Source organism: Ips typographus, linkage group LG1, assembly GCF_016097725.1.
Source record: "Ips typographus isolate SLU linkage group LG1, UJ_Ityp_2.0, whole genome shotgun sequence".
NCBI lineage: Eukaryota > Metazoa > Arthropoda > Insecta > Coleoptera > Curculionidae > Ips > Ips typographus.
In genome coordinates, this window is record NC_138422.1 from 25757072 (window position 1) to 25782878 (window position 25807).

General features: G+C 32.8%; 4 protein-coding genes across 6 annotated transcripts in view; 2 read left to right on the top strand and 2 right to left on the bottom strand.

The window, feature by feature from the left end:
- LOC145740282 (angiotensin-converting enzyme-like) overlaps positions 1 to 7966 on the bottom strand; it is a 59874-nt gene extending 51908 nt beyond the window's left edge. The window contains exons 1-9 of the mRNA XM_081995729.1: positions 7544 to 7966; positions 1636 to 1794; positions 1340 to 1580; positions 1094 to 1285; positions 940 to 1037; positions 713 to 882; positions 529 to 653; positions 229 to 472; positions 76 to 174 (exon numbers count right to left, since the gene is read on the bottom strand). Coding sequence (XP_081851855.1) covers positions 76 to 174; positions 229 to 472; positions 529 to 653; positions 713 to 882; positions 940 to 1037; positions 1094 to 1285; positions 1340 to 1580; positions 1636 to 1794; positions 7544 to 7894 — 1679 coding nt within the window. The 5' untranslated portion in view covers positions 7895 to 7966. The remainder of the gene's footprint in view (positions 1 to 75; positions 175 to 228; positions 473 to 528; positions 654 to 712; positions 883 to 939; positions 1038 to 1093; positions 1286 to 1339; positions 1581 to 1635; positions 1795 to 7543) is intronic.
- A 1278-nt stretch (positions 7967 to 9244) lies between these two features.
- LOC145730275 (NADH dehydrogenase [ubiquinone] 1 alpha subcomplex assembly factor 2) lies at positions 9245 to 10722 on the bottom strand. The gene is made up of 3 exons (XM_081981402.1): positions 10568 to 10722; positions 10179 to 10416; positions 9245 to 9525 (listed from the first exon to the last, which is right to left on the bottom strand). The coding sequence occupies exons 2-3, from the start codon at positions 10414 to 10416 to the stop codon at positions 9344 to 9346; spliced, it is 420 nt and encodes a 139-aa protein (XP_081837528.1). The 5' UTR covers positions 10568 to 10722; the 3' UTR covers positions 9245 to 9343.
- A 131-nt stretch (positions 10723 to 10853) lies between these two features.
- LOC145730269 (uncharacterized) lies at positions 10854 to 11779 on the top strand. The gene is made up of 3 exons (XM_081981392.1): positions 10854 to 11031; positions 11087 to 11299; positions 11353 to 11779. The coding sequence occupies exons 1-3, from the start codon at positions 10983 to 10985 to the stop codon at positions 11595 to 11597; spliced, it is 507 nt and encodes a 168-aa protein (XP_081837518.1). The 5' UTR covers positions 10854 to 10982; the 3' UTR covers positions 11598 to 11779.
- Positions 11780 to 12455: 676 nt separating this feature from the next.
- Slik (Sterile20-like kinase) overlaps positions 12456 to 25807 on the top strand; it is a 36540-nt gene continuing 23188 nt past the window's right edge. Inside the window, exons 1-5 of one of the 3 annotated variants that reach the window (XM_081995719.1) lie at positions 12456 to 12785; positions 14345 to 14639; positions 14699 to 14857; positions 14914 to 15118; positions 25518 to 25764. In XM_081995719.1, coding sequence (XP_081851845.1) covers positions 14481 to 14639; positions 14699 to 14857; positions 14914 to 15118; positions 25518 to 25764 — 770 coding nt within the window. In that variant the 5' untranslated portion in view covers positions 12456 to 12785; positions 14345 to 14480. The remainder of the gene's footprint in view (positions 12786 to 14344; positions 14640 to 14698; positions 14858 to 14913; positions 15119 to 25517; positions 25765 to 25807) is intronic. The other 2 variants (XM_081995718.1, XM_081995720.1) reach the window with 2 other exon arrangements.

Below are 25807 nucleotides of genomic sequence, written 5' to 3' on the forward strand. Positions count from 1 at the left end.
CATCTTATGGACTAATTGGTTTTATTTAAATCTTTGGTAGAATCACTAAATCTATTTTGTTCAAAAATCACTTACCTGACATATGGAATATTAGCAGGAATATGGTACTTTGAACCAGGATCAAAGTTGATTTCGGACCTCAAAACAGGCGGTTTCACTCCTTGAAACTGCTCTCTATAAAACCCAAAACTTAGACATTTCCAGAAAATATTGGTGGTACTTTCGTACCGTAAAATATGCCAGTGACAGTTATATTGTTCCTTCCCAATTTTGCCGTTAAAAATATCAAAACGCCACCTGTCCATAACATAGGCAAAAGGTAGAAAGGCCACCTTATCCAAAGCCATTTGGTAGAGAAAATTTATGTCAAAAGCTGTGTCGTCTATGGACACTGGCACCAGACCTAGCGCTTGGAGATGTTTTGGAGTACCCACTGATAGTCCAATAGCCTCACCGATAGCTTCATGAAACGCTACAACATAAAATTATACATTATTATTTCAAGTCTTGTGAGAAAACGTAACCTACCAGGATTAGCCCCATCTCTAAAAACTTTAGGCTGGTCTTTATAAGCCATAAAGTAGTGAATGTGCGCCATTTCGTGGTGGGCTGTGACTAAATCTTTCATAGATGGAGTGGCACACATTTTAATTCTAGAATTTTCAAATAGTTTTAATGAAAAATTGCTTACTTGTTTGTAATGTAAAACAACCTGAAATCCCTGCGGTTGCAAAAGTCCCAGGCAGACGGCGTACAGAGCACCACACGGTCTCCAGGTTCTTCAAAAACGGAACCTTGCCAGAAATCCAGTGGCAACGCAGTAAGGTTCATAGAAACGAAGAAATCTTCAGCCAACCTGAACATGTCTATTGGTGTGTAACCCTGTAGATAAAAAAAATTGTAAAATTCAAGTTGGTTTAATTATTAAAGGAAACTTACTTGCTTAACCATTTCTGGACTAACGTCCAGGAAATGTTGTCCTGGATATGGTTGAGTAATATCAAAAATGTTGCTCCAGCTTTGAGCCCACATATTTCCTACACAAATACCCAAAAAAATAAGGTCAAATTGTACACTTTTGACTGTATTTTACCCAAAATGTGACTAGGCAAAGGTGCCTGCCTGCTGATCCTTTCTGGCCCGTAATATTCCCTCAATCTCCTCCTCACGTAAGCGTGCAACAGTTCATATAATGGTTTTACCTCATTCCATACATCCTCCAGGTCTAATTCCAGGCTTTGGGACTCGAAAGGAAAAGACCAATAGTCTGCTGTTGTGCTAAAATCTGCAAGAAATTCAATTTTTCCTTGTTACCAAAAACGAGAAGTGGAAAACATACTGTTAAGTTTGGCTGCTGAATTTGAAACCTGAACCATTTGTTCAAACAATTCCTTCATTTTCTGACCAGTTTGTCGTCTCCATTCAGTCCAGACGTGCTGCAACTCGTCCCAGTTCCGGCTTTTGGCCATTATCTTGTTGAGATCAGGTTGTAGCCTTAAACCGCAGTGGAAATGATCGTTGAAGCTGCATATTGACGCCGTGTTGTAAATCGCCAGCATGTCGTTAATTAATCTGTTGTACTTCAAAGAGAAAAGTGTAACTTTTTAGTGGTACTATGGATTTAAAGAGACTTACCCGGTCTAATTGGTCAGGGGCTAAAGCAGCAGGACCCACTACTGAATAGTACCGGATCTGGCGGTACGTTCTGGCATCTGGAATGTTAAGGTTGCTGGCATGGTTCAGTAAAGTCCATATTCCATGCTGGAACTCCGAGTAACTTTGTTGAGCTTGCAACTGTTAAAAGAGTGCAATTAGATTTTTTTTATGATTAATGATTCAATTTTATTAACTTTTTTTCCGAATTAAATAATTATTTTTCTTTGGAGAACTTGTAAGTAAATTACAAAAAAAAAACAACAAAATTCTGTCTACAAAGAATGTAAAAAAACAACAAATCAACTAAAAATTTGCAGTGGAATTTACTGACAAGGTAATAAGAAAGTAGAACAAAAAAATTAGTTAACAAAAAAAAACTAATAATATTGTTATGGAGGACTTAAGTTGTTAAATATTTGTGATTTGACATGAATTATTGTGACCGGTATGTCCTACTTATCTGGCGGAAGCTAAACGGTCGCATAGGTGAGAAACCTTCAAGTTTTTTGGATATACGGGTATAACAAAATTATCTATGAAAAAACAGTGAAATAAATATTTCAAAACCAATTTAAGATTATAGCAAATGTGAGGCCATAACCATAGAAACAAGAAGCTCAAAGCAAGTTGTCCATTAATCTCCATTTGATTTGCAAATATCAATTAAAAAGAACTATGGCAGGTGACGTTGCACGTGACTGCTCATCCAAAAATCTAGCAAGAAAGTACAATGATTGAAAGTGCAATAAAAAGTAGCAGACATGCTGACCAAAATGGAGTAAAAATGGGACAAGAGAACCATTTCAAAACAACAAAGATGTCGACTGATGTAATGGGTTTACAACAATATGATCTGAAATTTTACGCTGAAAAAACTTTCTGAAAGATTAAAAAAATCTAATAAAAACCATTAAAAACTATCTCAATTTGAGTACTAAAGCTTATTTCACGCTAGTTTCTACACTCTGGATTTATCAGGAACTAGTTTTCTCTAAGTAATTTTCTGCCTTAAGACAGTTTTTGGCAAGTATCTTCTACGGACGGCCACTTACAGCAAAATTGCTGTAATACAATCTTGTAGATAATGAAATTTCCTACATATTTCTCTTTTACAGATTTTTGATACTTTTTAAAATAACGGAGATATGGTTGGTTGAATTTGGAACTAGTTTTCTCTAAGTAATTTAGTGCCTCAAGACAGTTTTTGACAAGTATCCTCTACGGACGGTCACCTACAGCAAAATTGCTCTAATACAATTTTCTAGATAATGAAATTCCCTACATATTTCTCTTTTACATATTTTTGATACTTTTTAAAATAACGGGGATATGGTTATTTGGAACTAGTTTTCTCTAAGCAATTTAGTGCCTTAAGACAGTTTTTGGCATGTATCTTCTACGAACGGTCACCTACAGCAAAATTGCTGTAATACAATCTTGTAGATAATGAAATTTCCTACATATTTCTCTTTTACAGTTTTTGATACTTTTCAAAAGAACGGAGATATGGTTGGTTGAATTTGGAACTAGTTTTCTCTAAGCAATTTAGTGCCTTAAGACAGTTTTTGACAAGTCTCTTCTACGGACGGTCACCTACAGCAAAATATTGCTCTAATACAACTTTGTAGATAATGAAATTCCCTACATATTTCTCTTTTACAGATTTTTGATATTTTTAATTTAAAATAACGGATATAAGGTAGGTTGAACTCGGTACTAGTTTTCTTTAAGCAATTTAGTGCATTAAGACAGTTTTTGGCAACTTTTTGATTTTTGATACTTTTTAAAATAACAGAGATATGGTTGGTTGAATTTGGAACTAGTTTTCTTATTGTTTCTGTAGTTGGCACATTTCAACAAATTAGGTTTGTGGTTTAAATAGATAACTTCATATTAACAAACAAACGAATATTTGAATCAGCTTCATACGTTTGAAAACAAAAATATTCAATTCCTACACTTGAAGCAAAACTGACTAAACAAAAAAAAGTCTTTCTATTGTACATTTTTTATTATTCTTTACTGTTTTTTTTTCCTTAAGCAGTATGTATACTTCCTGGTAAAACAATGTTATATAAAAGATTTACGTTTTAATTGATGCATTTTAGCCGGAAATTAAGTTGTCATCTAATGAGAACTAGAGGAAAATACGCCCTCAACTGTGTGAATCAAAAGTAATGACAATCATTGTTGGTTATTTAATCGATTGAAGTATAATTACGCAAAACAGCTTTGGAGGAGCGGTATGATTTTCAAGTAAACACACTCTGATTCATTTAAGAGATGTTGTTTTCACACAAAAAATCTAGGAGAGGCAAACACTAAATTCCATAACAATCGCATATTAAATTAATTCACTTAGCACTAGTTGCATCGTTTGGAAAAAAATGCAACCTGATTAATTGTGACCTCAAGGTAACGCACCGTGCATTCCAGTTCTGACCAGCCATATCAAATGGAACAAGCCTTGAATGCTCTTCTGCGATGTTTATTATGCAATTATTATGTTAATTTGTTTGTCGTTACTAAGTCGCAAAATTATAGCCTCCTTTATTATTAACTATTCAGGATTATTGGTAAAAAAATTGGCAAAAGCTTTTTTTGCCAGAAAACCACTCAACCTATAATTTCTATTATTACAGTGATTCCTAAGCAAATTCTTAGCAATTAGCAGTAAATTAACGGAACAATGGCCGGACTTGGTTTAAAATCGTTAATAGTTAAATAATAAAAGATGTGTGTATAGTCTAAACTCTAAATGGACGGTTTGACTGGGCGCCTTGACCCTAAGCATGTGAGAACTTTTGTGTTCCAATGTGTTTTGCAAGATTTTTTTAACGTAAACTTGACATTATTTTTTTAGTATGGGGCACCTATTTGGCATTGAACTCTCTTAGGGTTTGTTAGGCAATTTCAATTATTGTGGCACTTAGAAAATTGTACTAGAACACGTAGAATTCTAAATTATTCAAATGGAAAATTTATGTAAAACTGTGCCCTATAAACCCAAATTTTCTCTTAGTCAACTTGAATATTAATTTTGGAACTGTTTACAAAATTTTTAGGTTTTATTAGAGCTGTATAATCCAATTTATTCCAAATTTCACAACTTAAAACTAATGGTATCTTGAAAACACTTCATCGGACTGTCTTATTTAATTAAACAAAATTTATTTTTATGGATCTTAAAACTTAAAAAATTAAATGGAACAGAAAGTATGGGTGCAAAAAATTATTCAAATTTCAACCAAAAATAAAAGTTGCGCAGGTTTTTACGCAATTTTATGTAACCTGATTATATTTAAATTGATTATTTCGCGCGCATTATTACTTAAGTAACTATGATCCTTACACTTTTAGATCTGATAATCTCAAATTCTCAATCAATTCAGGTTAGGTTAGGTTAGGTTAGGCCGAATTTAATAAGCAAAACTAGGTTTAAAAGACCGTTTCTGTATTACGAGAATACCGAAGACAATTTTGAAAAAAATATCAAACTTTTTTTGATAAAACACATAAGATCATCCTGAATACAAAATCAAACAAAACTTGTTAATCAGAATAATTATTTTTAATTTGAATTTAAACTAAGCAATTTTATTATAAAGTTTTTGTCTCAAAAATAGCATTCTATCATCCACAATCATCTGATTATGAATAACCATTTTCCGGTAGTTATATGTTTAAAGTTGGAGGGCGTAAAAATTACTGACAACTCGATACAATTGTTTACCCTTATTATTTTAAGATTTTTAAACTATAGCAACAATTAACCAGCCAAGGCGACGTTTAAACAATTATTAATAGTTAGCAATTACATCCTGGACTTTGGCATTGGCCTTAAAAAAAACCTGTACAAAAATCACCGTGTAAGTAGCGGATTCATAAAATGGATTCTCCATGGAACTTACAATACTAATTACCCCTACTAAAACTGGTATTTTCCACCAAAGAAATGAATATGTATGCAATTAAATTAATAAACGTCCCGATAATGGACCATGGTCGTTCCCATACATTGTACGAAACGTAAACGATTTTATTGTTATCAGTGAAACGCAAAAATGTCTTGTTCATAGTTGACAAGTATACAAAAAATCAAATTAATATTTAAAAATCAATATTGTAACAAGTTGATTTCACTGTTGTTGCGTTGGTAATCATAAATAGCTTCATAAACGCTATTTCCAGGTTTACTTAGATAATTTTAAAAAATTTTGCATACTTGACTTTTTGTTAATGTTTTTTGGTCGAAAATATTATATACGTCGTTAAGAAAAATTAAAATAAAAAAAGAATAATTTTTCAAAAATTGGAAAAAAGCATTTTTTTCATTTTTAACACAGTTATTTTATTTTTTAAAAAATCTGAAAGAATGTGGGGTATAAGAGGGGTTTTTTAACTAGTTTTTGAGATTTAGTATCTCGGTAATATGAAGAGCTAGAATTTAGTGAAAACATAGTGAAGTCATCTTAGTTCACTTTGATTTTCTATGTACCTACCTAGAAAACATCCACAAAAGAAACGAAAGTGTGTGCTTACTAGAACCTGGTTAGTACCTTGATATTACATGTTATTATTATTTGTTTGCATGGCTCGATTAATTATTTACAAAGAAAAAGCGTTGTAGACTTCATAATATACGAAACAATAGCGAGAAAAAGTGTATCGCTTTCGCATATTGTTGGATCTGTGAGAACGATATTGTTACTTCCTTAAGAAAACTATACTCAGACAAGAAATAAGTACTATAAATCAAAGAAAGTTTGTATTATGGTTGAAATATGCTTGACAAAAACAGTATCAAAAATGAAGACCTTCGTGGTACTAAAAACAGTTCAAATTTACATGTCTTGCAAAAAAATGATGGCGTTATTACGCAACCGTAGCTTTCGATGTAGGTTAAAACAATGATAAACCTTATCATGACACTCTTTTGATTTTATGTAGAACTTTTATGCGTTTAAGTGCTATTGAAAGTGAGTATATTGTGCAATTATAGGCATTTCTAGATTTGGATTCACTGAAGAATAGCACAAGCTATTTTTAGCTTTTAGTTTTAGAATCTTATATTGGTAAATTTAAATAACATCAAAACTTGAAAACCCATTTAAGTCAGATTTACTATTCAATTGTTGCAAGTTGTTAATAAATCTTTCAAAAACTACTTTTTCGGTTAAAATTTCTTAATAAACCAACAATTTAATTTTCTAGCAGTCTAACGTATAGTAATAAACTTCAAATACAAGAATTAACTCTCAAATCGAGAAATTAAAAACTTTCCTGCAAATTTCAAATGTAACTAGAAACTTTGTGTTTTTTGGCTGTAATTCATGAATGTACTTAAATCACAAAAAACAAGTTTGTAATTTGTTTTGTCGTTTTTGTTTACTAATTTTTACTTAAAAAATTGACTTGTTTGCAGGCTGAAGATTTATCTATCAAATCATTATACTAATTTTTGTATTTAAACTACAATACCCTATAGTTGAAAGATTAATTTGCAATTTGTATAGTTACAAACAGTGACTTACAATAAGCTATAAAGTATCTCCAATTTATTTCCATTTCAACACTTTTGACTTATAATTTGATACTCCATCCTCATCATCATAAGTTTATGGTTGTTTGAAATTTAACAATTTTTATATGTTTTTCCTGAATTCTGGACTAAAAGTTGACTAGTAAGCTTACAATTTAATGGACTTCCAAACATTAAAAAATGTTCTACTTATTGGAGATTTAACATTTTGACTGTCTTTGTAAATACTTTTTAGCTACAAACCTTAAAAATTGACTCTCAATAATGTTTAATCTGACTGAAAGATTTTTTTACTATTTTCAGCTTAAAAATTTGTAAAATTGTGTAAGTATGTTTAAAACTTACCGCCTCTAGTTGCGTAACTTGATTCACATTAGTCTCAAAATTCCATTGAGCTGCCACATTATTGGTGCACTGTTGTGAGGCTTGCGTCTCCAAAGCCTGCAGTAAACCCCTCACATCCCCTCTAAACGTCTTACCAACTCCGTGTTGATTGTCATGCACACTCACTTGAGGATTTTCGTAAGGATTGGAGGGCGAATAACTGGGTTCGGGTACAAAATTTTGAGGATACTTTCCCGAACTCGACTCGTATTGGGGTAGGTCGAGTTGGGGCACCGCGCCGCCATAATCTTGCCGCCCCAAAACCAACAGGACCCACACGACCAATTTTCGCGAATTTGTGATATCGCTCATGGTTTTGTTTGAGGTGGCAGTGTTTGAGATCGTGTAATGTGAGTAGTTAAACTAAAAAGTGTATTGTTTACGATGGGTACCATATAAGCACGTGGGAACCCTATAGAGGTGAACTTTTTGGGTGGGGAGGAAGCGGCTCGGTTGCGCTACCTTTGACTTGGCTGGGTCGGTGCGATGATATATGGTAAATTCTAATTTATGGTAATTTATACTAGGTGCATACATCCATATAACAAATAAGTAGTTGAGTAATAATAATATCAGAACTATAAAACGTTTATTTACAAGGTTAGTTTTTCAAGAAAAAAAAAATGATGATAATAAATAATATGCTAAGGGAAGGCACGTTTCGCGATTGAATAAAAAAACAAATCCAAATATAGGGTGATTAATGGTACATTTATATGTACAGAGTGTCCCATTTTCAATGCATATTTATGCTACTACTACTATTATGCTACTTACCATAGCTTTCAATTTTGAAAGTAATATTGTTGAAAAAATGTTTAAAACCTTTTTTTAAACCCTGTTTCATTTTAAGGCCATTATTTCCAAAATTGCATCTAAATAATCAATACAATTATTGCAATAGACCGAACTAATCAAAGTACGAAATCCAGCATATACCCACTTGATAAGGTTGCATAACCCAGAGTACTACAGAAAACACTCTGAAGAATTAATGTCCAAGGCAGTTTTAAACAATAGATTATTTTTATTAGAAACACAGGTTTACTCTTTGTCTAATTTCATTTAAAGCCATGGACGCCAAGATGAGTTAATTAACACTTCAATTCCAAAAAGGTCGAATGATCATTAAAGAATTTGTTTTACTGCACTGCTGTTGCTGTTATTTTTGTTTTATTGCAAATTTGAAATTGATCAAGACAGAAATGGAATGGACCGAAAATCAAATATTAGATCATTCTTTTGTACAGGCGGGGGAGCGGATGGTACATCAGCTACGTGTGGACGATTTTGGATATAGTTCTTCGTTCGAAATAGAATATTAATTAATCCCAGTAGGTTTGGTCAATTGATAAAGACCCTATTTCACCTTCGCAGAACACATATTATACTCCTATTCCAATAAAAGTCCCAATGAATCTTTTGTCTAAACTGACACACAGCTTACTAGTCTGAGAAAATTTAGCTGAATGACAAAAAGTCTTGCAGAAATGTTATGTGAACTTTATTCAGTTAGCTACTCGAAAAATTTAAATAGAGTAGTTCATAATCATCATTAATCACTCAATTAATCATTTAAAAAAGTTAAAATTCTGTTCTACTATTAGTTTTTTTTTTTTAATTAAATATTTTTTTTCTAATGCGGAAAACTAAAGTCAACGATTGTAACACACCGTTATTAATATTTTATTATAATTTAAATTAAACTACAACATATTATTTACATGTATAATATTATAAATTAAAACTACAACCAATTTCTTAGCTTTTTTTACCAGGAATTCGTTCATATTCAGGCCGTATAGGAAAAGTTTCCATGCCTTTTTGCACTGGAGTGGGCAGTCCTCCTTTAGCATCCACTTCAACTGCTTTCTGCTTCTTTAACTGCATTATGGCTAGATTTCTGGCAATTTCCACATCACTTGGAATCTCCTTTCTTCTTCCTGTATATATTAGAAAATTACAGTTGAAGGGTTTTTGATCTTCAGTACCCAATACCATAAGCAAACAGATAGAATGAGCAGTTCTGACAAAATCATTTCCAAAACAATTTAAAGGACTCTGTTTTTCTGGTTTGAATATCAAGAAATTAGAAATGTTTCAAAAATACATGCTTGACCCCCTTAAAATGACAAACAGATATAATACAAAAATTGAATCATTTAAAAGCATAAACAAATAACAGTTTAAAAAATACCTAATAAGTTTAAAACCAAATATTAAAATAAATCATTATCTGTAATTATCTGATTCTGAGTTAGAAATGTGACTAAATTAGTATACACCAATTGACTGTGTAGATTTTCAACTGAGTTTCTAATGTTACTTTTCTTACTATTAGTTATGATTAGCAGTAGATAATTGGAAAGAATGTATAGTAAGAACTAACCTACTTAAGAAAGAATATACTTAAAGCCTAGTAGAAAATAATTTTTAATATGAAAAAAAGTGATAAAACTTGGGTTTTGGGTCTATTTTGTAGGATTTTTCATACTTTTTGGCAAGGCATTTGAATGAAGCCAATTGAAGTCATTTAATTATTGGTTACAATTTTAGTTTTTTTTTTGGTTCAGTTCCAGAAATGTTCTTCACCTACCACGTAACCAAGACTCCCATTCAGAGGACATTTCACTCTGAAAATCATCCTTAACTGGAGGTTCAAACCAGCGACTAGGACGTGACCTGGAACTGGATGAATTTACTGGTATTTCAAAGAATTTGTTGCCAAAAAGGTCAGTGCCCATATAGTTGCCCTGAAGTTGTCTTGGTTTGAAAGAATTAACAAAGTTGGTGATGATTTTCTTCCAGATGCTGCGTGAAGCCGGCTGCGACATCTGAAACGAAGCTGAGGTGTCTAAAGCCACATATTTGAATTTTTGCTTAAATGGATAGAGGGTAGAGGCTAGAGGAGACATCACTCAATTTAACTCGAAAATGTTTTGCCACGAATTCTTAATTTATTAGTTACAAAACCACTTTACTTACCCTTTTATAATATAAATTTATAACTTTAGGCAAGAATCAAGAATAATTTAATTATAAATTATTATAGGTTTTGTTATGACATATTGACATTTTTTTTAGGTTATAATGTCTGAGAAAAAAAATCCTCTTTTCAAGTTGACATGTGAACTCAAGGCTTGTTTTTTGTGCTCTTTCTTACTAAGGTGTTTTTTAAGATTAGACAAAGATGGAAACTATTCTGACTGTATTGATCATATTACCCAAAACCAAACAACTGTCATTTGTGTCAAAAGTCACTTGTCACTTTATGCAAGTGCAAAAGCTTGCAAAATAAATAAATAAACAAACATATTTAAAAGTCCTGAGTGGTTTTCCTGAGTTTTCAGAGAAAACCTAAAAAAAGCTATTTACCGACTTCATACAGGTGGTTTATAAAATGGACTTTGCCACAGTCTTGCTGAGAATCCGACATTTCAATACATCAGGTAAGCTTTAAACAAGCTCAAAACACCCCCAAGTTGAACTGGCTAACCACTATAGATAACCCTGAGGTGGAAGAAAAGTCCCTTCTCATTTACCCCAATATGGATTACAAAACTGTCACTTCTGAGCTATTTAAAATATGCAATGCCACACGAGAAAAGCATGTACTAAAGCTGCGCAACACTAAAAACATCCTGATTCCAGTGTCATTTCTGGTGGAAAATGAGGATCCATATTACAACATTGATGTGGCCACTATAACCTGTTTTGGTAAGTTATTCCCCACCTGTATTAACAGCTTAATTGAGTAAGTGTAAAAACAGGTAAAAACTCAAACAGTACTCTGCAAGATGCTTACATTGACTCGGTGTGTAATAAAGTAAAGAGTCTTGAGTCCAGGATAGCCCAAACTGAGTTGTTGCTGCCACAGTTAGAGTGGCGCAGGCAATTATACATGGAGGATACAGTCTCAGCTTTATTAAATAAAATGCAATTTTTGAATAGGAGGTTTGATGAGCTGTATCCCAGATACAAAGCGTCAAGTCTGGCGCGGGATTTGTCGCCATAAATTCTCCATTTTCAGTATTACAATGTGTGAACCTTGAGGTCAGACCTTGGGTGGTAATTTATTGTTATTGTTGTGATTATTATTTCCTTTATGTTTTGTTTGATGTTGATGTATGATTGTTGGTCTAGTTTGTGCTGTTTAAAATATTATATTATAAATAAAACATTACTTTGGTTCCATAAGTATCCTGGTACTATTAAGTTAAGAAAGAATGTTGTAATGTTTTAAATTGCAATTTTCTTGACAATTGGCGTATGATTATTATACACTGCTGTACTTAATTCAGAATTATTTACGAATTAAATTTGTATACCGAAAAGTCCAAGAGTACTTTTAATGACATACCTATTGCCATTGAGCTTTTCAATCAAGGAAATGGTTTACTGAGTTACCGGGTATGTTTGGGATCAGGAGTTTTAAGGAGGTTCTTACTTAGAGAGGGTTTAACTAGATTACCCTAGTTTACCATGGACAAGACTTAAAATGCCAGAAAATAGCTTTATATAACGTAATGCTTTGGTGCTCGTTTTCTTAACGTTTGCAAAGTCGTTTTATAAAAGAGTTTCCACTTTAACCATTTTTGAGATGTCGACTCCAAAACTACTTATTTAACTCAATGGTCTGGATTTGAATATTGCAACATATTCCTATCTTCGTCAGTGTCACACCCCTCACATCAGGCCGTCTTTTAATTTGCAATTTTGATTGAAAACATTTACTGAACTAAAAATAAGAAGAGACATAATTAATGATAAAAAAGCTTTCTAGAATTCTTTACATCTATTTTACAATACATACACTCAACAGTTTAAATTTAATTTTAGGGGCTTTTTGGATTTTCACATTTAAACATATGAACCGTCCAAATTGTTAAAAACGTTGAATTCGCTTGCGCAGGACACCGGACATGTCATTTGAAGGCGTGGTGTGAAAGGGGCAAGAGGGGCGCGGAAAAATTCGCATGGCTGCCACTTACGGTGTAATGAAAATACGCGAAAACTCGACGAAAAATACGTACAGGTGTCCGCACGGAAGTGTTTAAGTGTCCGCATTCGTGTCCCGAGATTTCGGAGATCATTGTGCATTAAGTAAGTGCGAAAAAATGGATATGAATCGGTCCAGGAGCAGGTTGTTGGCCGTAAACTTGTGGCTCTGACATTTCCTTTCACTGCACGTCATGCGACATCGGTTTGTTTTAATGAGGCCCAACGCGGATTTTCCCAGCTTTTCCACGATCTAACGACGAATTTTCGGTCTTAAATCGGCCCACTTACTTGTCCCCTAATGCCCCAAATTTAATACCACCTTGAATGGGTTTTGTTTACTTTTTGTGAGAAAAGAAGTCTGAGGGGGCCTAGCATTCTCCTGTGTTTAAATAAGTGGCCGGGATCCCCTTAGACTTAATTAATGTTTTGGGCTAAAAATAAGCTTCAAGTTCAGGGCAAATTCAAATATAGCTCTAGTAAGAGTTGTGTAAAGTGTGTGGTGTGTGCAGTATTTAGAACTTTGCCACAGACAACACTTTTCACTCAGTCTTTGAATTTCTTCACAAGAATGTAATTATTTTAAATGTAGGTAATATTGGTTTTGTGCCATTGTTTTTCAATCCTGCATACTGTATCAGAGATATTAGCCTTGATTAATCCTCGGATAACCAGAAGCCTATATAAAAATGACTTGAGCCACAAGAAATACTATTTACTCATAGATTTTCTTGCAGATTTTACTTTATTTTTGAATATTTTTATAAATACTCTTTTCTTTTGGGCAAGCTTTTGTGTCTTTATTGCTAGACCAACTAATACACTTTCAAATAAAGTTAATGAGAGTGACAGATTCAAATAACCTACACAAATTCTACTCTTCCATGTTCTTTTCATCAATTTGCAATAATGTGATTTTCTTTGGTCAAGTCATTGAAAGCAGACTGTCAATTTACAATTATTTTGCTGTCCTTCACATTCTTATTGCATCTGCCACATTCTCCATAGACTGCATTGGGGAATGCACAAGTGCAACCTAATCAGAAGTCCAATTTAGATTCATTTGCTAAATACTTTGGATGATTGGTATTTACATTTATTTTAAAGTCTTTGCTGTTTCTTTAATTAAGTTGATTAAAGTATTTGAAATATTAAAATGATAGTATTTTAAATCAATACCCCAGGTTTTACCCACTTTTCATAAAACCCTGTTCTGGAAATGTCCTGTTTTTCTGCTTTCATTTTTCAGTTGCATGTGGGTGCAGTGGTCCTCTCTTTGTAAGTTTTTATGTTTTATTACTGCAACCAACAAATCCTGAGACAAAGATGTGTGCCTGACCTTTGTTCTGGATATTTTAAGCAAAGTAATCATCATGTGATACTTTATAATGTTTTCTAGCTCTTAGAAAAATGAACTCCATTAGCTTTTTTGCTTTGTGCACTAATCTGGGGATTAAAATAATTTTTGGCTTCATATCAGTCCAAAGACATTACCTGCCTTGGCTTCTGTTTTAATTACTTTATAAGAAGTTAGGAGGGGTATCTTTACTTAAATAATGTGTGTCTACATGAATGAGATTTTTTTTTCATCATTCATTGTATTTTCCTACTAATTTACAGAGATAAGACAGACAAGGCCACTTGCCACAATAAACAAACAATATATTTGAAATCCATATTTACCCACAGCCAACACACCTACAGTAATTTAAGATTAAATTTTTCTGAATTATTTTTTTGTCACTGACAACTTTTTTCCATTAGATCTTCCTTTGATACTGCCAAGTGACCAAACCACTGGAAAAATGAGAAAGCGCCACCGAAAGTTCGGTTAGTTAGTGGTATAGACATTTATAAATTTATCAAAACTTAGTGCTCCAGTGTAAACAAATAGTTCACAATGTCCTTTTTCAATAACATTAAAAAAGCTCTTCATTTTGGCGGCAATGACGCCAAAAAGAAGAAAGTGTACAATAATGTTAAAATGGATGTTGATCCTGAGGAATACTGGGATATGATAGGTGAACTGGGTGATGGAGCTTATGGAAAAGTTTACAAGGTACACTCATTTGGATTGTAACAATATGTTTAGACATCCAAATTTGCTTTTGGTTACAGGCCCAACACCGTCAAAACGGCCTATTGGCTGCTGCCAAAATGTGCAGGTTGGACGGTGAAGATGATATGCAAGATTTCATGATTGAAATTGACATTCTGACTGAAATTAAACACCCCAACATTGTGGAACTCCTCGAGGCTTTCCAGAAAGAGCAACAAGTCAGTTGTCAAGTTTACCAGGTGATTTTTGTAGTTATAATAGAGGTTTGTTGCAGTTGTGGCTGTTGATCGAGTATTGTGATGGTGGAGCTTTGGACAGTATAATGATTGAACTGGAGAAACCATTGACTGAATCCCAAATTGCTTATGTATGCCAGAATATGTGTAAAGGACTGCAGTTTTTACACAAGAGCCATGTGATCCATAGGGATTTAAAGGCTGGAAATGTTCTTCTTACCATGGCAGGAGGTGTAAAAATTGGTGAGTGTTATATTTTTTTAATTTTTTTGGTTTTAATCAGAGTACTGTCTGGTAATTGCTTGACCTGTTAAAATTCTACTGAAGCTTATTTTTGAATTTAATATTTATTAATGCAAGGCAGTTATTAATAGTCTCCAGATTGACTGGTATGACTCATTTACCAACAGTAATTAATTTGTTGTTTTGCAATTAGGGTTTACTGCTTCTGACTTATGAATCAGACACTTTATATAAGATATGTGAGGATTTTCTTCTGAATTTTCCAAATTTTATGTTCCAGCGTTGTTTACCTTTTGCTTAACTAAAGTGCAGTGAGAGGAGAGGATATTTGTTTACAAAACAATTGTTATCTTCTTTTTCTTTATACTTGCAAGCTCTTTAATCAGTTTTTTATTAGAGTGACACACATGGAGCAACTTGCTTATTTGTTACTTTAGCTAGCTAGTACAAAGTACTCAACTTTATATTTACCCTTTATTACCCAAGCACTAGTTCATAAAAATAAATATTGCCTTTTAGGGTAACTGTTTAGGTATATTTGACTTTCCTAGGTGTCTCTCTGTATTCAGTCCAAATTTCCATTCTGTTTTTCATTCAAAAGAGTTTGATTGTCGTTTGTACAGGGATTTGCTTTTTTATAAAGCTTAGATATAAATTTTTGATGTCACATACTTCTAGTAAGTAATTTGATTTATTTTTTATTACATTATATTTCTTTTGCTGCCAGTTTTTTTGTTGATACTACAGCAATACTAATGACAATTCTTTATGAAGAATTATTAGACATTTTACAGAAGCATTTAAATGATTTGAAGTTGAAATTTGTTTGAAAACGTTTGCGCCAATTTGCCTGATCATATAGAACATTTATCCTTAAGTTGAATTGATTTACTTGGAAAAAATTACAGAAAGTCAAATTTTGTGCAGAAAATTAAATGTGTAAGATTGACTTTTTGTTTGTTTTTAATTGCCTGTATGATTTCACTTTAAGTGCAATTTAGGTTGTGAAGATCAATTACTATTCAATGGTTGTGAGTTGTGAGCTATTGAAATCTGAAACAAATAATGATAAGATTATGTAAAGGATTTTTAGTGGTAGTTTCAGTTACATTTGCTCATTACTCAACCAAAGATAAGTAGGATAAGTCAATAGTTTGCGTTTTACGTTACCACAACGTTATTATTTACTCAGTTTACTTCACTTTACATGCACAATAATTTATTTACAACAGTTATCAACAAGTTAAAACATTTAGTTTGGTTCTAAATAAGTATCCTGTATAAATAATCAATGAACTCAATTAAATTAGGTAACATGGTCTTGGAGACCTGACTTTTAATTTGATTGCATATATTTTGCGCTTTTTTACACTTTCTTTCATTATGGAGCCTCACTCATATATAAATGTTGTCCCTTTATAGTCATTAGTCAGTCAAGTAAATATTGTTCTTTAGTGCACCTGTTTAGGTTTATCTTTGACCCCAGCTTTGACCTTTTCTTGGGTAGTATATTTAAATACATGAGTCACTAAAGAGTGTATTTAAAGCCACAGAGATCCTGTTTTAATAAGTGCTGGCTGTATCTTTGCAGCTGTTTTATCAGCTGATAGGTATCTACTTGGTTTTTCTTTAGGAAATAATTCAGGCTATAAATTAATTTTGATCATAAATTATCTGTCATGAGTTATTTTCAGAAAATTGTGTAGTTAGCCATAACTACCATTTAGTTGTGTCAAACTAGAATTTAAATACACTTCTCATAGTATTTGAGACATTATTTTGGTCAACCTGTTTCTAGTTAATTAATTATTTATAGGATGGAATGTTTATTAATTATTTCAAACAAAAATGATTGAATAGACGGCTTGTTCTATTGTTAACTGCTTGTTTTCCACACATCCGACATAAAGCATACTTATTTAGGTGTCTGCTTTAAAGTGTGAATTTGTTGACGACCTTCCATTCTTTCAATGTTAAAACATGGACACCTGAGTTAGGTAATAACTAATAAGTAAGAGTAGAACATTGTGTAGTAAAGGTAAATTCAGAGTTTAGTCAATTGGATTAATTGTTTCTTTACTATTTGAAGCATTTTGGAACTTTGAAGTCAACGATCTTACTTTGATACATATTTCCGCCATTTGTAATTTGAATCATTACGCAGAAGTGACTATAGTTTAAAAGTAAAGTGCAAATATACAGAACGCTACACACTTTCCAAGAGAAAATGCATTTTTATTGACGCCTCCCGGCTATAAATGTATGTCGTGTGCCACTATTATTGACTGGTTACTTAATCTTAACATAGAAGCTATTAATAACCATATGTTGTCAGCTTTCTTGGAAAGAATTATGAATTTCTTGTGATTTTTTTTTATATTATTATGTTAGGTCACCATCCCATTAGGAGTAAGATTTTCAAAGATTCAAGTGCGTTTTACATGATTCATCCAGCAAAACAATAGGACTTTTATGACTAACTTTAGAACTGGCCCATTCCATTCATCGTTTTACACCGAAACCTACCTGTCTGTTGTAACATGTGTAGGCAGGTTTAGGAGTGGTTTAATCACTGCCGGTTATGCTTTACGGCATTTATTTCTACCGGCTCCGCAATTTGTGAGGCCTTAATGTAATTTATTCGTTGCGGGCATAAACTTAACTGTAGCGGCTAAAAAGCTAAACAAACAGAATTCATATTTTATAAGGCCTGCGTACCGTAATTGTTCTTGTGAACCAGAAGTACTCGGATCGAAACGTATTAATGGTTGTTCCCCTCTAAGGCAATTGAGTTTCATTAAATGGTCATAATCAATATTCTTTAGCTTTGAAGGCGGCAATTCACAGTCTAGTTTATTTAATGCTTGCTTGGTTTGCTACGTTGCCAAGTGGCACTGATGGTGGTCATCCACAGCAAGTTTCAGTACAATCCATTAAAACAGTAGATAAAACTGAATATCCTGTATATAGTGCAGATGAGTTTGGTACTTTTTCTTCAGAATAGTTTTACTAGTCATACTAAATTTGACTAGTTTTAGCCAACACAAATTAGTTGTGAACATACCCATTGGTAGTCCTAACATTTGGATTTTTTATGCAAACATTTTATCTCCCCGATTTAGGCCAATATCTAGCTACATTAAATTTTATTGTACTAGAAACAAACACACTATAGGTGAAGAAGTTTGATACATCAATGCATGTAGAAGTTGCATGCAACAAAGGCAAATGTTCTGAAGTCCTTTAAACACTTGATTCACAACATGCAGTGGAAAGAAATTGAAAAATGAGAAAACATCCTTAAATAAGAGGCTTTTAGTAGAAAATTCTTCTAGGTAATGTAGGCAGTTAGAAAATATCGAGATTTTATTATTAAAATCTGGAATAACTTAGCTTTACTTGTCGTTTTATTGGCAATCATAAAAGTTTAATTCAGAATAACGCATTTTTGCACACGTTACTTTTTAGTTTTAGTATCTGATCTAAATGTATTAGTTTATTGAGATATCTAATTTTTTTTAATTATAGGAACAGATTATTATTCAGTGCATTTACGCCCATCGTAACTGACTTAATTGCAAATTATATTTGCAACACCTGGACTGAGTAGAAGATCTTTAGTAATAATACCAAAAAGCACATAGAAGTCTCATAAATCTACTTAACATAACTAACTTTTTTTGAGTAGATCTGTGAACCAAAACCAATCCTGCCAATTTGACAATACATATGTATAATGACAACACAACTAACAAATCTGAAGGTGGCAACAATAAAATTGAAGTAAAAATGATAAGGTATCAACAAATTATTTTTCCAAAATTTAGCCACTCATTTGCACTTCCTTTTTAGTCTAAGTTTCTCAATAAAAACTGAAGAACTGTGCTTTGAAAAGGTTGGTAGCAAAGTGTTTATCAAATCCCAAAAAAGAAATAACTAGGTAGTCCATAAAACCAGAATTCTTAGTAATTGTATAACTACTTTAAAGGGTCAAAATGAAAAACTGAGGACTATTTCTGAATGTCCTAAATTGCAATCATTTTTTTTAGCATAAAATTGTGTATTGTAAACACAGCAGCCTCACCATTCACAGTTTAACTTGAGTTAGATTACTGGCTTTGAGAAAAACTATTAATTTTGCCTGGAAAGAGGTGACTGAAGAAGAAACAACACAGTAAAACTAATTTTTAATGTATCAGCACTGGTTTCTAACACTGTAGATCCTACAGTTATAATTTCTAACATTTTACATGTTGAAATGGGCCATTTTACATTATTACATAAACAAAATCGTTAACAAAACAAAAAACGTCAAATGTTCAAATTCCTATCTCTGTCCATTGTTTTTAACTTTATGCTCATTTTCATTTGACAATAACTGTATGCGGACAGGAATTAGATCAGACTGAAACGGACTCTTTGTCCTCTGAGGCCATTAGCCCAAAAACATGATGATTATTATACCTGCCCATTCATTCACCATCTTTGGTTACTGAATATGTATCTCAGTCATGCACTGGGGATGATTCTTACATTACCTGCAGTTTTGCGGATGAACCATACCATTTAAACAGAAAGTTGCCATCGTCCCTAAAAGGATTTATACTAAACAATGAAGCTTAAAATGACTCATTATTCTTCAATTCATTCTACATGTGATTCATGTATGGGCAACTTTTTTCAATATACGATTATTTAGAAATCAAATATCTATCTACAATATCTCTATTTGTTATGCAACCAAAGAACATACATATTAGTAAATGATCTGGATGTCATAGAATATAATTTTTTGTTGTCTTCTTCAGTAGTGAAATATTTGACATGAAGGTAAGATGTAAATATGAATTCTTATTTTATTTCCGTGTATTTGGCTAGCTTAGCACCAGTCAGTATAGTATTCAAATTCGAATTCCACTTTATGCCAACGAAACTCCTATGTACAAATCGACATCTGTCATTTGTCTCTAACATATCAGAAAGAACTATAATTTACTACACTTATGCTTCCAGTCTGTATTCAGTGGCACATATAATGTAGGTGTGGCAACGTAGCAGCCAACCTAAACGCGCTGTAGCCAAGAAACCATAAAGTAGGGTCTGAGCCGGCCGATTATCCGACTTGACCGAACTAATTCAGGGTTTTGTTGTTTTTAAGCCTCAGCTCGTGCGATTATGATACTTTAGAGCACGTACCATCATGTCCCTGCCCCCTTACGTCTCGCCATAATACTGATATGCATCTGTTCCAGGGCTTCTTGGGTCGATTTAAATAACTTTTACTGAAGCCCATTTACATAACTTAAGCGCATTACTGTGGAGCGTTAAATTGGTAGGCGGTTGATCTAATTGCTAATTAACAATAAGGGCCAAGAAAATTTAAAAAGTTTTTTGGTAATAAACATATTGATTTGACTTGACTCATAAAATTCTATTTATGTATAGCCTGAATTAGATGTATTGTTGAATAATACTATTTCTCCTAAAATAAACTAGCGGATTATGACAACAACAGTTGTGAAACGGAAAGATGTGTTTGGTTTTGTAAGACATGTAAATTTATTATTACATGCATCAGAAGTGAATAGTGTGACCTAGAGAAAAGAGAAGCTGTAAAGGAATTTTTAAATAGGCAGCTATCTATCTCTGGTCACTTCTTTATGTTATTACATCTAAAAATCTATGTTAAGTTAGTAAATACTGATTAAGTTGAGATTAAAAATACCAACCTATGATCTTCAGGCCTTGGAAAGTATTTAGGTGTTCCTGAGTTCACTACTCAGAAAGGTTTCTTGCCGTTTGAATTATACTACATTTCAAACACACTTCTATTTCAGACTTAAATTAATTTAGCTGTCCTCTGTATTATTCACTTGATTATTGTCTAAACGTCAAAGTTGTTCAAATCTACATCTATTTTGATGTACAAATATTAGACTTGCTTAAAATAAAAAATACTTTTTCCAGTTTTTACAAAAAGACTTTTGAATTTGCTTGCAATATTTTGTGGTTCTATTCAATGGGTATAACTTTACACACATAATAATTTAGAACATAATATTTCAGTGATCTGATAGACATAAACTGTATATTGAAAATCTGGTAACATTACACCACATTGGGGCGTATACGTTATTGGACGAATCCATATAAAGCACGATCTGTTTGTAACTGATGGGTCTCTATTAGACATGAATGTTTGCAGAACTCCCAGTTGGTCTAGGCTTTTTTGAGAGACATATTTTACAGGCCTTGCAAACTTCATGTTAACTCGAACTCCTTGGCTATCAGATATTTGAGTGACATCTTGGTTTTCACATTTCCTTCCTAATGTCTCTTGCCTCGGTTTTCTTTAAGTGTCAGTTGTAACGAATTTTTACTTAGCCAGTTCTGGACTTAGCTTAAAGCCTTGTTTGCATTTTTTATGAGTTGGTCGTCATATCTCCCCTTCACCAACAAAGCGGTATCATCACATAACTAATATGTGCTTCAGTTAAAATCTGATTATATTGTAAATTCTACAATAAGGGACTTATTGTAGAGGTTTTAACGGACTTTTTCTTTGAAATGTATTCAAATTTACAAGCAAATTTTGGAAAGAGAGAACTCTGCGAATAAATTTTGTTTTGTACAAAGGAAGAAGCAGGTTAGTTACCTATATGAGGTTTACTTAAGGGTTAATTCAGATCGTCATTTCAGAATTTTCTACACTGTATTTACTAATTTTAGATACACGTACTTTCATAGTTTGGATGTAAAAACATCAAACACGCTTTATATCAAAAGGGAAAAACGTGGGAAGGCGTTCGTTGAAAAGCCAGCTTCCCTAATTGACTTTAATTGGATACGGACTGCTTTAGGCTTGGATCGCCTTCCAAATCGTTTTCACTTAGCTTTCTAGTCAGTTTGTATCTTAAAATATGAGTTATTATTTAAGCTTTTCAAATAAATTAGTCACCACTTAATTGGTACTTAAAGAATAATTTAAATTGCTTCTAGAAAGACATCAGCTGTTTTGTATGTCAAATTAAAACGAAACGTTACACAGTGTAAAATGATTGTTTTTTTATTAAGTTTAAATAAGTTAGGTATTTATTGAAACATTAACGTTAAGGATAGTTTAATACCAACCTGCAATTGGTTTTTAAGTTATAAATGAATTTGTTGGGTGTCACTGGTTTGGTCTAAACACTTTGTTATTTCTGGTAAATCAACATTTAGTTAATGACCTTTTGTTATCAAGTTCTTTCCTATTTATACAACAAATGGAGGAAATATAGGAAACGTCTGCGTTATAACTTGGAAGGAGTCCAAATGATCCCATAAATTTTACAATTATGATCCAATTTAAATTACTTAACCTGACCTTTATCTGCATATATCAGCACCTTGTGAGTCTGTGAAGAGAAAACTTCAGCTTAATTTATATATTATTTTCACTTTAAAAACAACAACATTGAATGTGCCATTATCCATTAAACGTTTTACAAAAAAATCCAATGGTAATACCAAATTATTCTGTTATGCTAAGATTTTGAGAAGGTAGAAAATTTCGAAATAGGCTATTAAAACGTCATCGTAAAAAGTGTAAGGCGTGAACTCCAAAACGTAAATAACCAATACATAATTTTATTTTCCTGGCTCGGCTGCCAAACATGTTTATGCCCACTAACACGGTTCATAAACTATAGCTTCTCAGAATAACACACCATTTGGATGGAACTGATGAACGTTAAATAAGCTTTATTCTTCTATTTAAAGTAAAGGTTCAAACTGTTAAAAGTTTGTCTAGATTTACCAAAAATGTGGTTATTAATACGGAGAACCGTCGACATCTTATTTACATAGAAATGCAGACACTTCTTCGTTTTAAGGTCATTTTATTGGTGGAAAGAAGGCAAGAAAAACTTTCGCACAGCCCCTCGTAGAGGTGTAAAACCCAGTTATGATGTCATATCTAGTTTTTCCTGTTTTATTAACTAAATTCAAGTTTGTGTTGATGTCTGATAGCCGTATTTACGGTTTTTAGAATGTGTGTTGTGACCTAACCGACATTTTCAGATTTAAGATAACCTAGCGTAGATTAACGCTTCATTAGACCGCAAAACGGATATTTCTACACAATACGTAGGCTAGACTCTGAAAAACCAAATTAATTTGTTTTTTTTCAGGCTTATGTGCATGATTAATATTTGAACAAGTTTGTTTAATTCAAATTAATGGGTTTCAGACTAGGGTGTGTTGGTGTTTATGGACCCTCAGGGAGGTTTAAACCTACTATCAGTAAAGCCCTCATCAAGAAGATTAATTTACCTAGAAAACATTCAGAATTCTAGTGGAAAGTTAATATTACGTGACTAGCCCATTAGATATTAAAGCTAGCATTACGTAGACGGCTTTTAGCAATTTCTATTGGAAATGCAAACACGAAAACCTGCCCAAAACGGTGCTAAACATCTCGATCGATCAACGTGAAAAGGAAACGACAAAATCTCACCTTGGACGGTATTCACGAAAATCTACATAATCTCTCTCTAGGCCTCGTCGGTAATCCCATAACATAATCGTACAAGAGAAAATATGATGAAAATAGGCTGGTCGAGAGTTTTATTATGTAAATGATTGGGTGATAGAAAATGTTTGAAATATTTATGCAGCCTCGCCGGAGGCTGTGAGGGTTAATAACACACGCATACACGTTCGCCTTCTCAGAAATTCCAATTAGGCGAATCGCAATATGCACACAGTGTCGTTGTGCAAGATGCTTATATATTGAATTTATGCTACTTGGGTGGTTGCGAAAAAGGCCACCAGGTAAGGGTTATGGCAGGTACCACCCCCTCTTTCCTGGAAGTGCAAAGAAGAACGTTTGAGAGTGGTTAATTTTCTTCCTTTTCGCCTTTTTGTTTTAAACCAGCCTAAATTCTCGGTAGGGTCGATAGTTGGTCAACAAGTAATAAGGAATCTTTTTGGTTTCCTATAGCTTTTAGAAAAATTCACTGGCAAGAATGTTAGTTTTTATTTTAAACCTTAGCAAATTAATAATGTTTTTTACCTGCTTAATGGTTGATGAGGCATGAATGATGTCTGAAATCAGTCAAGACATTTAACTAGTCAGTTGATTCAACTTTTCTTCATTCAAAACTCCTTCTAGATCATCTCATACAATTTTTAAAATACTGAGTTGAACTATAGATTACTCACTAATGGGAGTTATACAGGGTGAGTCTGGAAAGCGACACCCCCTTGTTATTTCTTAAAAAAAAAGAATTTAAAAAAAAAGTTTGAATGAAAATTGTAGGTGTTCATATGTACTATATTTTGCAACACCAAACTATTATTCAGGGTGACTCAAGTGAAATCACAGTTAAAACAATGTTTTCTTAAATGAAATTCTGTATATTTTATTGCATATTTAAAAAGTACATTAAATTTACAATATTTTTATATTACATGTCATTGTCAAATATTATACAAGAATTATAATTATAATATACAAGAATTATTTTTCGAAATATTCAACATTTTATAAAACTTGATATTTAAATAATCTGGAGGTATCTAGTTGTTATTATGTGGTACTAGGTATCTGTTGGGGGGGATTGGGTCTAATGGTAGTCCCTACCACTACTGTCAGTGCTACTGTCAAAATTTCAAATTAATTAAATTCCAATGTGTTCAAATGACGGTCAATTTACAATTATTGTAATTTTATAGTTTTCCATAATATCTAATAAAGTTTGTTTGGAACTTCTATTAAACCCAATCAAGGTGCGTCATATAATTTGACTTGATTATCTGCTATGAAGTTTGCTTAATTCATATTTCTAATTATGACTGACAGTAGTTGAAAGGACTATCATTGGACACATCAGATACCTAGTACCTACCAGGTAATAGAAACTTCCTATTATTTAAATATCAAGTTTTGTAAAATGTGGAATAATTCGAAAAATTATATTAAAATAGTGCAAATTTAATGTTCTTTTTAAATATGCAATAAAATATACAGTTAAAAAAATCGTTATATTACGTGGTTACCTCAATTATGAGTCACCCTGTATAACAGTTTGGTGTTGCAACATATAGAACATATGCACACCTAGAATTATTATTTGATTTTTTTTCAAATTCTTTTCTTGTTTAGGAAATAACAAAGGGGTGTCGCTTCCCAGACTCACCCTGTATAGCACTTACCTAAACCCTAATAAGCCTTCATAGAAAGCCTTGACTGTCGGTGCTAGGGTGTTAAAATGTGTGTTTTTTAACAGTTTTAATAATAAATAAATAGATAGTGTCCTTTGTCTCATCCTTTGTCCATCTGTTTTTTAGTATTGTATGATTTAATTTGATTTTGTGTGGTGACTTCTGAAAATTCTAAATTTGTAATTTTTTCCAGCTGATTTTGGAGTGTCTGCCAAGAACAAATCCACACTGCAGAAGCATGACACCTTTATCGGCACCCCCTATTGGATGGCGCCTGAAGTGGTGCTTTGCGAAACTTTCAGGGACAATCCTTACGATTTTAAGGTGGACATTTGGTCTATGGGTATTACGCTTATTGAATTCGCTCAGACCGAACCGCCCAACCACGAAATGTCACCCATGAGAGTGCTGTTGAAAATCCAAAAAAGCGACCCCCCTAAGTAAGTCCTGTTGTGTTAATTGTTGTGATTGTTTTAATTATGT

Coding starts and splice junctions, on each gene's coding strand:
- LOC145730275 (XM_081981402.1), bottom strand. CDS start 10,416: ATGTCGCAGCCGGCTTCACGCAGCATCTGGAAGAAAATCATCACCAAC. Junction 9,526..10,178: donor ATGGGAGTCTTGGTTACGTG/GTAGGTGAAGAA, acceptor TAATATATACAG/GAAGAAGAAAGGAGATTCCA.
- LOC145730269 (XM_081981392.1), top strand. CDS start 10,983: ATGGACTTTGCCACAGTCTTGCTGAGAATCCGACATTTCAATACATCA. Junction 11,032..11,086: donor CCGACATTTCAATACATCAG/GTAAGCTTTAAA, acceptor TAACCACTATAG/ATAACCCTGAGGTGGAAGAA. Junction 11,300..11,352: donor GGCCACTATAACCTGTTTTG/GTAAGTTATTCC, acceptor GTGTAAAAACAG/GTAAAAACTCAAACAGTACT.